At 41.6% G+C, this 12,630-nt stretch overlaps 1 protein-coding gene across 1 annotated transcript; it reads right to left on the reverse strand.

Moving 5' to 3' along the window:
* Positions 1-6,627: 6,627 nt before the first annotated feature.
* On the reverse strand, positions 6,628-10,718 carry TMEM74 (transmembrane protein 74). The gene is made up of 2 exons (XM_023223250.1): positions 10,576-10,718; positions 6,628-8,229 (listed from the first exon to the last, which is right to left on the reverse strand). The coding sequence occupies exon 2, from the start codon at positions 8,188-8,190 to the stop codon at positions 7,273-7,275; it is 918 nt and encodes a 305-aa protein (XP_023079018.1). The 5' UTR covers positions 8,191-8,229; positions 10,576-10,718; the 3' UTR covers positions 6,628-7,272.
* Positions 10,719-12,630: the final 1,912 nt, after the last annotated feature.

Consider the following 12,630-nt stretch of genomic DNA (forward strand, 5'->3'; position numbering starts at 1 on the left):
CGCTCTTATTTTTTGAATTTCCAGCTTTTCTGCCCTGCTTTTTCCCCATCTTTGTGGTTTTATCTGTCTGGTCTTTGATGATGGTGACGTACTGTGGGGTTTTGATATAGGTGTCCTTCCCGTTTGATAGTTTTCCTTCTGACAGTCAGGACCCTCAGCTATAGGTCTGTTGGAGATTGCTTGAGGTCCACTCCAGACCCTGTTTGCCTGGGTATCAGCAGCAGAGGTTACAGAAGATAGAATATTGCTGAACAGCGAGTGCACCTGTGCTTTGCTTTGGAAGCTTGCTTTGGAAGCTTCCTCTCAGGGGTGTACTCCACCCTGTGAGGTGTGGGGTGTCAGACTGCCCCTAGTGGGGAATGTCTCCCAGTTAGGCTACTCAGGGTTCAGGGACCCACTTGAGCAGGCAGACTGCCCCTTCTCAGATCTCAACCTCCGTGTTGGGAGATCCACTGCTCTCTTCAAAGCTGTCAGACAGAGTCGTTCGCGTCTGGACAGGCCTCTGCTGCTTTAGCTGAGCCCTGTCCCCAGAGGCGGAGTCTACAGAGACAGGCAGGTTTCCTTGAGCTGCTGTGAGCTCCACCCAGTTCAAGCTTCCCAGCAGCTTTATTTACCTACTTAAGCCTCAGCGATGGCGGGCGCCCCTCCCCCAGCCTCACTGCTGCCTTGCGGTTAGATTGCCACAGACTGCTGTGTTAGCAAGGAGGGAGGCTCCGTGGGCGTGGGACCCTCCCGGCCAGGTGTGGGATATGATCTCCGGTGTGCCGGTATTACAGCACAGTATTGGGGTGGGAGTTACCTGATTTTCCAGGTGTTGTGTGTCTCAGTTCCCCTGGCTAGGAAAAGGGACTCCCTTCCCCCTCGCGCTTCCCAGGTGAGGCGATGCCTCGCCCTGCTTCAGCTCTCGCTGGTCGGGCTGCAGCAGCTGACCAGCACCGATTGTCCGGCACTCCCGAGTGAGATGACCCCAGTACCTCAGTTGAAAATGCAGAAATCACCGGTCTTCTGTGTCGCTCGCGCTGGGAGATGGAGACTGAAGCTGTTCCTATTCGGCCATCTTGCTCCGCCCCCACAATTTCTTTTTAAGCATTTTTAATAAAGACCTACTAAATTGTGCCTTCTCTGGAGATCTTTAGCATGTTTTGGCCCCCAGTATAAATGTATTAATATTAAATTGATCAAGTGATCATTAGAGAAGACGAGAATATTTATGTTCATTGATACGTACTCTGCTTGAACAAAACAAAGACCTTAGAAATTATGGTAGTCATTAGTACCATTTGCCAAACACTCCCAATTCTCCTCATTTCAGGGTTCATGCTGGAACTGCATTTCCTGGCTTAAGTGAGACTATATGACTAGTCCTGACTAAATACATGTTGACCTGGTGCAGTGTCTCTTTCAGACTCTTTTCCCCTCCAGCTTGGCAACAAGGGGCACGTAAAAAGGTGGCTGCATCAGACTGGGTCCCCCTGACTGCTGACCTACAAGAGTTGTATAGCAAGAGGCTGTGGAATTGTAACAGCATCACTTAGCTTATTCCGAATGATCAGAGGAGGTTAACAAAACCCAAAAGAACTTCTAGAAGCAAATAGATATAAAGGAAGTAGACTTTCTTCCTATAGAGTATGTAGATAAGAATTTTGATCAAATTTTTATTCAAAATAGATGGAACAAGATATGGGGCCTCACTTCCAAATGTCTCTTTAGAGGTTTTGACCTTGACAGCACTTATATATAATAAGGATAAAATTCCGGTTAATAATATAAATTGTGATACATTCTTCAAATGAAAATGGAGATCAAAATTAGATTACAAGAAGATTAAAAGCAGGTGCATAAGTTAATTTGATATTTATTTCTCACCTAAAAGCTTTCTAGACACTCAGATAAGTGTGTTTTTAAAAAATATGTATTCATGTATTTTTTCCATATCATAAAATGTATACTCTAAGTTTAATACTGAGTGATTTAAAGAAACCCAAATAACTTGGACTATTTCTTATAAAACAACAAAAAATAAGGCACAGTCTACATTATATAGTGAAATGGTAGCAAGAAGAATGACAAACCTAAATTAGGGGTAAATATTCATTTTAATTTTTTTTGGATAAATACTTTAAAATACAATTTTAAAAGACCAAATCAGCATTACAGATTCCAATTTAAATTCAACTTAATAAACACAATAAAGCATTTGAGTAGTTTTATTTTAAAATTATATGACACACTTGTTTTTAACATATAAGGCATCAAGTGCCCTAAGAAAGAGCTCATAACCTTAGTAATTCCCCTTGAAAATATCAAAAAGCACATAATCAATGTCAAATTATTTTTGGTAAGAAAAGTAAAATTAAAAGCACGATGAGAACCACAGGGTACACACTGTAAATACACAATATGTAATAATTCATCGTTCTTTCTTACATGACATTTGTTTGGAGCCTGGCTAGGAAGCCTGAAGATGGCAGTGAAAAAATAGGGAGAGCTGTTCCTGAAACACAGGAGTGTTACCCAAACTTGAAACAAAGGAAGATACTCCCCATAGTCCGCTGAAATAAAATAACGATTCATGGTAAAATAATTTCCAAATATCTCACACTCTTATGAGTCTGAAATTGAGAAGTTAAAAATAAATCAATAAACATCTGTGGGAGGCTGAACAACCAAAACAGGTTTATAATAATTATGGCATCTCATTCTGAGGCTGATTCCAAATTCTTCATTCATGAGTTGTGAAAGACTTCTCTTCTTTTTAATGTCAACAGTAAGGCATGCCAAATTCCTATAATAAAATTATTCTAACAATAACTTTGGGTATTAAAGTTGTATAACTATAAAATATAGTCCGAATGCACATAGACTTGAGTGCACATAAATCTGCACACAAACATAAACCATGAGTACACTCAAGTGTAAGCCACAGATTCTTGAAATCAGTTTCATGTGTTTAAAATAACATCTTGCTTTTTACAGTGTCAATGTGTCAATGCACTAGGCAGGCAAATTATTTCCCAAGACTTATAAAATTTGGAAGAAGATATTATAGAATATTATGAATCATAAAATGATATAGCTAAAAATCAATTCTCTTTCTTAAGTACTCTTTTTACACTAGGAAAAGCCAGTGAGAGTTCATTATAATCTTCTCATCATAGTCAGTTTTTATGTCCAATTCTGGGAAAGGTTAAACCCATTACAGAGAACAGTAAGTATTGATAGTATTACATCTTGCTGTAATAGGTGAACCACTGGCAAAGGTTGTGAATCTTTTTTGTCAGACCACATATTTTTGATGGCATTAATTGCTGGGCTGCAATCTGACCTTCAGGTTGAAAAACCTTCTCCTAAGAGATATACATATAGAACATTTTTTTTAAACTTTAAACAATTAATCCAAGTAAAGTTTTGCATACACCCACCACTGCACATGTGAAAGATGAAGACCAAAATGTTCACATGCTCCTGCCTAGAATTTTTGCTTGTCGGAAAGAGGTTAAAAAAAAAGTAGAGCCATTGGGTTCAGGCTTTTAATTCTCAGTGTTTAACTAGCATGGTGCTCAGTCACTCATTTATCAGGATTAAGTCACCCCTTATTCTGGGGTACTGAGGTAAAGGCACACATAACTTTGGTAGCTCAGTCTCTTTTCAGAAGTTATACCTTGAAGGGTATGTCCCAGCACTAGTCCAATTGGGTCCCTAAAACAAATAAGTATGAGGGGGATGGACTCATATTTTAAGCAGACAGCAAAGCATTTGATATCAAGGCAAGTAACTTGATAGTACAGAATCAAGGGTTATAGCAGTCATGCGGGTAAAAGCAACCATGGCCTCCAAGAATTTCATGTTCCAAGCAGTCTTGTCTTCCTCTAAGCTATAAATCAACTATGCAGTGGGGAACATGAAGAAAAGCTGTTCTTTATATGAGGGTCCAGTACATCTTATTATGTGATCTGCTTTAAGAGCTCCCAATGGGTGGAAAGGACACATAGCACTGCAAAGAAAACTCTTTGCAAACTCTACCACTAACAGTTTAAGGTGCTATAAAAAGAACTGGCTTATAAAGATATTAAGAGCCTTAAATCATCCATCAGCAGCATGTAGATGCCAGTAATAAAGGAGAAAGACAGGTTTCTTTCTGTAACTCACCCCATTGGTCCATACTGCTGAAAGATGAGCTGTCTTCTCATTGAGATTAGGAAGATGACTCTGGGTTTAGATTTCTAAAACCGTGTAAATAAGCTAAAGACCTAGAACCACTGAAAAAAGTTTTTCTTCCCTAGGTCTAGCAATAAAAACTTTTATAGGTAACAACCAGCACCATGTTGAAGAGACAGATGGAAGGTCATAAATCTCCATGAAGGATGCAAGACCAACACCATAGCTATTGTATGCCCAATGTCTGTAGAATGTATCACCTGGTCTTGCCAAAGTACCTCTAGAGCCAAAAACACTCTGTCAAATTGGGAACAAGAGGAAATAAAGCACATGGCTTTTCTTTGCCTGTGTTACCATCATTTTAAATTCAAGTAATCTTCATATTGAATTCAGGCACTGCCAGGATGGATAAGGGCTACATAAACCAAATACCCAGTGAAAAGTCGATTAAGGTAAGTATCTGAATAATGTCACCACAGCCCAAAAGGAGTCATTCAGATGATTTTCTAAATCATGTAATGTGTAATGGTTTGCCCTCAGATAAGCAGAACCTTAAAAGAGATGTGCTCTGTATGTTAGCAGATTTAAATAATGTTGAAATATGCATTTACTTACCACATTTCAATTTTAAATTTTAAAGAAAATTATAGAGTTCTGGGGAAAAGAAAGGAAATGTATTTTGACTTGTTAGGTCTTTTCCTTCCCCGTTGAATTTTTTTTTTTCCAAAATGGCATTTTTCAAAATGTTGCCTCTAGATCACATCTATATTATTTTGTAGTCCTGCAAGATTCATTAAATGCTTCCATATGAAAAGCTTTATCATCAAGTGAAAAGACTTCCTAACACTTGATTCCCAAACTCCTCTTCCTTCATAAACTGAAAACCGATTCCACATTAATTGTTTAGTTTGCCATTTGGCTAATTAATCCTGTTTCACCAATAAATAAAAACAAAACCCAGTTGATCTCATTTAGCTTCTAAGAATAAACATTAGTTTTTTCTTTAATGCCTTCTCTCTTTTTTTTTAATGCCTTCTTTTTTTTTAACACACAGCTCAGACCTACTCACTCAGCAGATCGTTTCCTTCTTATCTCAACATAATCCAAAGTGGATCCTTAAGCAGGCTAGAGCTGGACTTAAAAACCTTCAGAATATAAAACTTATACCACTGGTAAGGCAGCCTCAACAAAAATCATGAAATGAGAGTCCCAGTAAAACAAAGTTTGTTGAAAAAGCACAAGGAAACAGCAATGGAAAGCAAAAATCATGTTTATGTCATCTCAATTCTTTCTTTTCAGTAATCAGTATTGCTCTATAACATAAGGAAATTAACTACATCTAGCTACCTGATTCTTATATAATTTCTCATTTTTACCTAATAATTCTTTCATATACCCACCCTCTCTTTTTGCTATCTTCTGACTCTACCTTTTTGTATTTCACCTCAACCCTTAGTCATATACAGCATATCACACTCATCAAATCAATCTCTGACACCCATGAGAGCTCATTCACATAAATATCCTGATTCACACATTTTGCCAAAGTCACCCATGTATTCCACAGTTGTCCACAACACAAACTTCAGACATTTGAAATAGCCTTTAAAAGTCTACAAAGAAATCACTTTCTTACTTCCTCATTCCTGCTCTCTCATACCAATTCCCAGCTCCTGTCCTCTTTAAGAATGACCCCCTGATCCTGTTAATACAATCATGGAAGTTACAACAACTCCTACAGCACAGGTTGCAAAAACCTCCAGTCAGAGTTGCAAGATGTAAGGTATTTCTGAGGCTGCATTTCCCATCGCTTTTCTGAACCATCACCATAATGAGGCGGCGTGTCACTGTGAACACCCAGTGTGTGTCTTGCACAGTGAGCACCTTGCTCATCATGCTGCTCTTAGAGAAGAGTTTGTGCATTATGAGGCAAGAGTTCACAGTTACTGAATGACACCTAGACCACTGTGAGTGAGAGGTGAGTTCTGATGATGACTACAGTCCCCATTAAATCAGTGTATTTAATCTTTCCTTTTTCTGTCTTGTTTTGTTTTTGGCTTTAGGCTTAAGGACTGCTGCTACCATGAGGAAAGCGCTTGTTGCTTAGCCTAGAGCAAGTGATACAGTCTGCTAGGCACAGTCCCCAAAAGTCTAGCTGCAATTCTATTGGTGGTTTTCCCCGAACAGCAATAACAAGATGTCACCTGGAAGCACACCAGAGCCGATTATGACTCAGGCTTGCCTAGATGTTTAGATGTCTGGAAATATATTTTAAATGTTTCACGCCTTGCCTCTTTGGTGTGAGAACCAGCAGACTTCAAGAGCACAGATAGCCAGTATGATGGCAAAATCACAAAATATAAAATTTATATCAGTAACTAATTTGACTTCATTTTAAAAAGAGCATGTGACCCTGGCTAATATCTGGCACTAACACTGTGGTTTAAATTCACATTGGTCTTACAATGATTTACATAATTTTCTTTTATTAGAAAGTTTATCCCAATGACTTAATTACCATTTTTGAATACAGGAATAATTTCAAACATAACATTTTTTACAATAAGAAAAGCCCAACATCCTCAAACTTCAAAATATTCAAACTAAAAATTCCATGTTTTAGTGTTTAGCCAAATTACAAGAATGATAATTTAGCAAGAAAATGGATAAGCACCTTTGAGAATTAAATGTAAGCCTTATTATTGATTAGTGCTTAGTTCTTTTTCACAAAATAGATTAGCAATTGATCCTACTGTGTGTAGGACCACCTAGTGTCCAAAGAATAACATCACATATCTGTGTAAAAGAAATAATTTGTATACTGGGTAATTAGAAATATTTTTCTATTGAAGTAGAAGTTCTTGGCTATTACAGATTAATTAGCCTTCAGCTCTTCAGAAGGACAGGTGTGGCTGGTTGTGGTTTCTTATACATCTTTCATGGCTTTTCTTCTAAATAGAAAACACATGGAGAACAAAAACACTCACTGGCTGTTGGTTTCTGAAATAAATTTTCTTGCCAGGCAAATAAATTGCACTGTGAATTTTTATAAATTAACTCTCTTTTCATATTATAAAATGCCAAGGCAGACTCTCAAGATATTCACAACCAGAATTAACTCTGTACAGCGAGTGCATCTTCCTCTACCAAGGACAGTTCCAGAGTGTTTTCATTCGTGCTGGTTTTCATCCTGAAGTTGAAAGAACCATAGAGTTTTGCAGACTCTTTGGAAGAGGCAAATCTATTTCGACGATAGAGCTCCCCCTTCCACATGGACATCATTAGCAAGCAGGACAGGACGACACCCCCCAGCGTGAGGAGGCAGAGCCCCGCAATCACACAGCGGTCCAGGTGAGCCCCCAGCCTCGCACTCTCCTTCTCCAGGCGCTCCATCTCCCGGGCTGCCACAGTGTTGGGGTCCACAGTCACTTCCCGTGGGACGATGTAAGAGATAATCACCAGCAGGATCCCGGTGACCAAGAACAAGATGGCGCTGATGAAACCATAGTCTATAGATTTCCCTGAAGACGTGGCTTCTGAACTTGCATCGTCCTCCTCTTCAGATATCAAAGATATGGCAGCCTCTTGGGACCACTCATTTGGATTTTCCCAGCCAAGCTCCCCAGGGTGATTATGCCCTTTTGCTGATGGCGAGCTCCGGTTCCGCTGCTCCAAGTTGATGTTTTTGTCCACATAGGTAAAAGAAGTTTCTAATTCCTGGCTGCAGCAGTTACAGACTTTCCGTTCTGCTGTTATTTGGTTGTTCCCTGAGTGGAGAGGTCCTGGTGGAAAGGTGTCTGGCTGAAGAGTACTGTTTTGCAGAGAGGAGGAGGGGGATGCTGGAGAAGAACTAAGTTGAGACCCTTGCATCTCAGTTGCTCTTGGGGTTGATACACACTGTCTCTGACAGCAGAGAGCAGCTCTCGTGGCTGCTGTATCTGCCTGGTCACCAGGCAGCCCTCTTGAACTCCAGTCCCTGGCATCCCAGAGGTCTGCCTGGTTGCTCTTCTTAGCAAGGTAGTGGAGCTCCATGAGAGCTAGTCAGACATCCCCCGGCAGCTTCCGGAAAGTCTGCCAATAGCAACAGAGTTAGATGAGAACCCAACAGAAGCTAAGGTTGTACTTCCAGGAGTGTTGCTCCTGGGGTCCCAATTTCCTTCACAGCTGTACCTGTTTAGCCCCGTTTCCACCTCAAACAGGCAAAAGAAGGGAGGGGATACCTAGTGGCAGGAAAGTGTGGAGAGGGCAAATGCTCTCACTTGTCATCGTGATTAACACTGAGAAACTTAGGTCAGGGTAGAAAGGCGCATGGAGGAAGTGGCAGTGTCTATTGAGAAATAATACTGCCATCACCAAGCCAAATTTATCCAAGGACTCACACATTCCTGCAAAAGGATCTCTCAAACGAGAAGGCAGGTTTCCTGTAAAAAGACAAATGAGAAAGGCAAGAGCCCTTTTGAGCAGAGCTGCCAATTTTCTGGACGACTTGGGGAAGTATAGACTTCTTAATTCAATTAGACTGTAAGTGTTTACATTCTCCCTAGTTCAGAACAGATTCTAATACAGATTAGCTTTAGAGCATCACCATGAGTGAACGACTATACCCCATTATCAGCTGGGCAGGAACTCAGCATTTTGATTCCGTAGCTCTAAAGTAGACGAAAAAGGCCAGCTTAATCAGCCACCTCAGCTAACCTTATACCTCATGCATCCAATGACCCTCGTCACACAGCCCTGTATTTACAAGACCATATGCTGCTTATTCACTGTGCTTCTACTCAGCCTGATTCCCTCACTGCTCCACGAGGGAAGCATGTTCTGGACCCCAAAGCATATAGGCAACAGACCTTACTGCAATCCCTGCAAAATACAGTGGGCCAACCCACTCCTTCACACACACATCTGCCTGCTCCAGTTGCAGGATCTGTTACTCCCGTTCCCTGGGTCTGTGTTCCTCCCTCTCTGCATGCTTTGCTATCACACATGCACAAGAAACTGACCATCGGAATAGTTTTACAAACCCAATCTAGAAGTGAACTGAAAATAAAAGACAAACTATAAACCCACAGAGTAAGAGTTATGTGGAGGCAAATAGATGAGAAGCTATATCCAAGGTTACCTCTGGAATTTTATAAACATGTCACTCCTCACCCCCCACTGCATCAAGGGGCATTTCTGGGAGAGAACTTTGGTTTGAGCAGAAAACCATCTGCCTATCTTTTTCTGCCTCTGCATGTTTCCAAGGAATAAAAATTCACCTTCCACTATCATTAAATATAGAGATTTTAACCAAAGGCTCCTTTTATTTTGCTTCCAGATCCAGGGTGATAATTGATGTAGTCAACGGCTTGAGGCTTCTTATGATTCAAAACCCACAGCTCCAAAGCTGGTAACAGAAGCATAGGCAAGGGTCACCTAAGGTCAACCTGGCAACTCAAAATATGGGAGAGGGAATCGACATGTTTTCTGCTACACATAAGAGTTTGTTTAAAACAAAACAAAACAGAAAACGTTTTTCTCCTGTTATCGGAGTTTTTCTACGGTGAAAATAGCAAAAACAACAGAACCAAAGAATCACTACTAAACTAGAACAAACCCCCACTAAAGAATCCCTCAATGAATGAAGTGATGGTAACAGGCTTCATCAATTACCGAGAACTCTTCTTCCAGTTTTCTCAGGCATTAGGGGCTCTGATTAACCTTTGGTACAATTAACTCATCACACTAGACTACCTTGGATAAAATCAGCAGGGTTCTTTGAGACTTTCAATTTATAACAAAAGAGGAGAGAAATCCCCACTTAATTCCCTAAGGCCGCCTCTACCTCTCTTTAAAGAAAAGCTACTCCCGCTTGTTCGCTTGTTCTACCGGAGGTATGTTAGCAGCGCAGTCGATTTCCTTTGCAGCTCCCTAATCCGGGGCTTCCATTCTCAGTGGAGAACGGATAATCCCAGGAGACCAGCTAAAGACTCTTTTCTTCCGTCCTCTCCCTCTTTTTCCTCTGATCTGCTTAAAAGCCCAGTTAACGACATTGCACCTTAAAGCGAGGGAACATGCACTTTCCCTCGTCCATCTGCCATCAATTAAAAGCATTAATATTTGTTTTACACTGACACAGGCAAGGCTGGTCTCCGGGAGGCGACCTCTGGATGTGCTCTGTGCGAGCTGAGCCGGAAGACCGAGCCCCAAGCACCTGGCAGCGATGCCCCTCGCAGGCGCCTAGGGATCCGGCGATCCATTTCTGGTGAACTCTGCGCCCACTGACGGACTCGAGGTAGGAATGTGTCCGCCTAGTACCGGGAGACGAAGCAGACACCTTAGGCAGGGAGCGGGGATATGCACTCCAGCTCCGCTAGGCTACAGAGCTCTCACCCTCGCACCCAAAGCCTCCTCCCCATCCTACTCCCCGCCACTCACCTTCTGCTTTGGCCACCCGGTGCGGCTCGAGCACCGCGCGCTCTCCCGGCACGGCTCCCGGAGAAAGTCCCCCAATCACCAGCCGCGGCACTTGTAGCCTCTGCACGCCACTCGGCTCCGTGGGGTGGGCAGCGCCCGCCGCGGAGGGGGTGGGGTGGGGCGGGGCGGGGTGCTCCCGGAGCATCCCGGGAGTTGTAGGCCAGGGGCGGTCCCTGCTTCCCTCCTGTTTCTGTCTCCTCCCACGCCTTCTGGGTTTTACCTTCCTGCAGATGAGTTCCCGCCATACCCTCTTACTCCTCGCCAGCACTTAAGAAGACAGCACTGTTTTCTAAGCTCAGAGTGGAGTTCCCTAGCCTCAGGTGTGGCCACAAGACTGTGAAAAGGAAAGTATATTTGGCTCCAAATGTGCCAGATAATTTGCATATTTTGTCTTTTTAATAGTCAAAACAAATATTCCAAGTAGATTTTATTAATCCTCATTTTACAGATGTGGAAACAGGCTCAGAGAGGGCAAGTACCTCCTCCACAGTGACCAAGACCAACAGCAGCTTCTGAAATTGCATCCAGGAATCAGTTTGGAAAGTCAATGCATTTCTCACAAAATCAGAAGAAATGTGACCATTAAGGGTAAGAGATTGTCCCATGTACCAGCACATCCCCTGTACTTAGCACAGTGGTATTCATTGAATGTATGAATAATAATGACACAAAATAACAGTTAACATAAATAGCGCTTATTATTGCCAGGCTCTCTTCTAAGCACTATAGATACATTGTCTCATTTAATGGTCACAATATATTGTTAAAGTTCTATAAAAAAAAAAAAAAATCCTCATTTTGACAGAAGAGGAAACTGAGTTACAAAGAAGTAGAGTAATTTGCCCAGTGTCAACAACTAATACTTAGCAGAGGTGGGGGGGATGAACACCAACAGATTCTAAGCATTATACTATATGGAATGAATGAAAGAAAGACCAGAAGGCCAGAATACAAGGTGTCAGGAATAAAGGAAATCTGAAGATTGAATCTCCTGAATTGTGACCCTTAGGCTAGGACAAGGTAACTGTGTCACCAGCATCTTTCAACCAGAGTGGACTGCAACAGCCAACAGCCACTGAAAGCCCAGGGTATGTGTAGCTTGCAGATAATCTCCAGTTTTCCAGCATCCTGTTGGGACAATTCCAGGGGAGCAAAAAAAGATTCTAGTTTGGATGGGCTGGACACGATGGCTCACGCCTGTAATGCCAGCACTTTGGGAGGCCGAGGCGGGCAGATCACAAGGTCAGGAAATCAAGACCATCCTGGCCAACATGGTGAAACACCGTCTCTACTAAAATACAAAAAAATTAGCCGGGCATGGTGGCGCGTGTCTGTAGTCCCAGCTACTTGGGAGGCTGAGGTAGGGAATCTCTTAAAGTCCGAGGCGGAGGTTGCAGTGAGAGGAGATCAAGCCACTGCACTCCAGCCTGGCCACAGAGCAAGACTCTGTCAAAAAAAAAAAAAAAAAAAGAAAAGAAAAAGAAAGAAAGAAAGAAGGGATTATAGTATGTATGACATTTTGCTTGTAGCTCACATAAATACTGTGGTTGCTTGCTTTCAAAAGAGATAGCGATCTCCTTTAATGACAATTATGTTGGTATTTCTTTACATTGAATAGAATCTATAGTCACACGATTACAGGAGTTCACAATCCTGCCTCTTTAAAATTCTTTTCCCCCCGTATGATTATGTTTGTAGCCTGTGAGGCCCATTTGTTGATAAACATGATAGATGTATTATGACTTCTCCTTTGCTTACTACACAGTTCTCCAGCATGAATATCTTTCCTCCACTGCCCTATTCCATCCACACTTCAAGAACTAGTTTATCAAGCCAAATCTACAGGGATGCAGTTCTTAGTACTACGTATGCAAAAACAAATAAAGAGAGAAACTAAAGTGTAGAAGGAACTTGAATTTATGTTGACAAGGAAAAGCTGAAGGAACTTAGGCTATTAGCCATAGAAGAATACTGAGAGGAAACAATAAACTAGCTTTAAATATTCTAAAGTTTCTA

The sequence above is a fragment of the Piliocolobus tephrosceles genome, chromosome 7 (genome assembly GCF_002776525.5).
Source record: "Piliocolobus tephrosceles isolate RC106 chromosome 7, ASM277652v3, whole genome shotgun sequence".
Lineage (NCBI taxonomy): Eukaryota > Metazoa > Chordata > Mammalia > Primates > Cercopithecidae > Piliocolobus > Piliocolobus tephrosceles.

What these genes read in the sequence shown, in the direction of transcription:
- TMEM74 (XM_023223250.1), bottom strand. Translation starts at nt 8,190, where the DNA reads ATGGAGCTCCACTACCTTGCTAAGAAGAGCAACCAGGCAGACCTCTGG.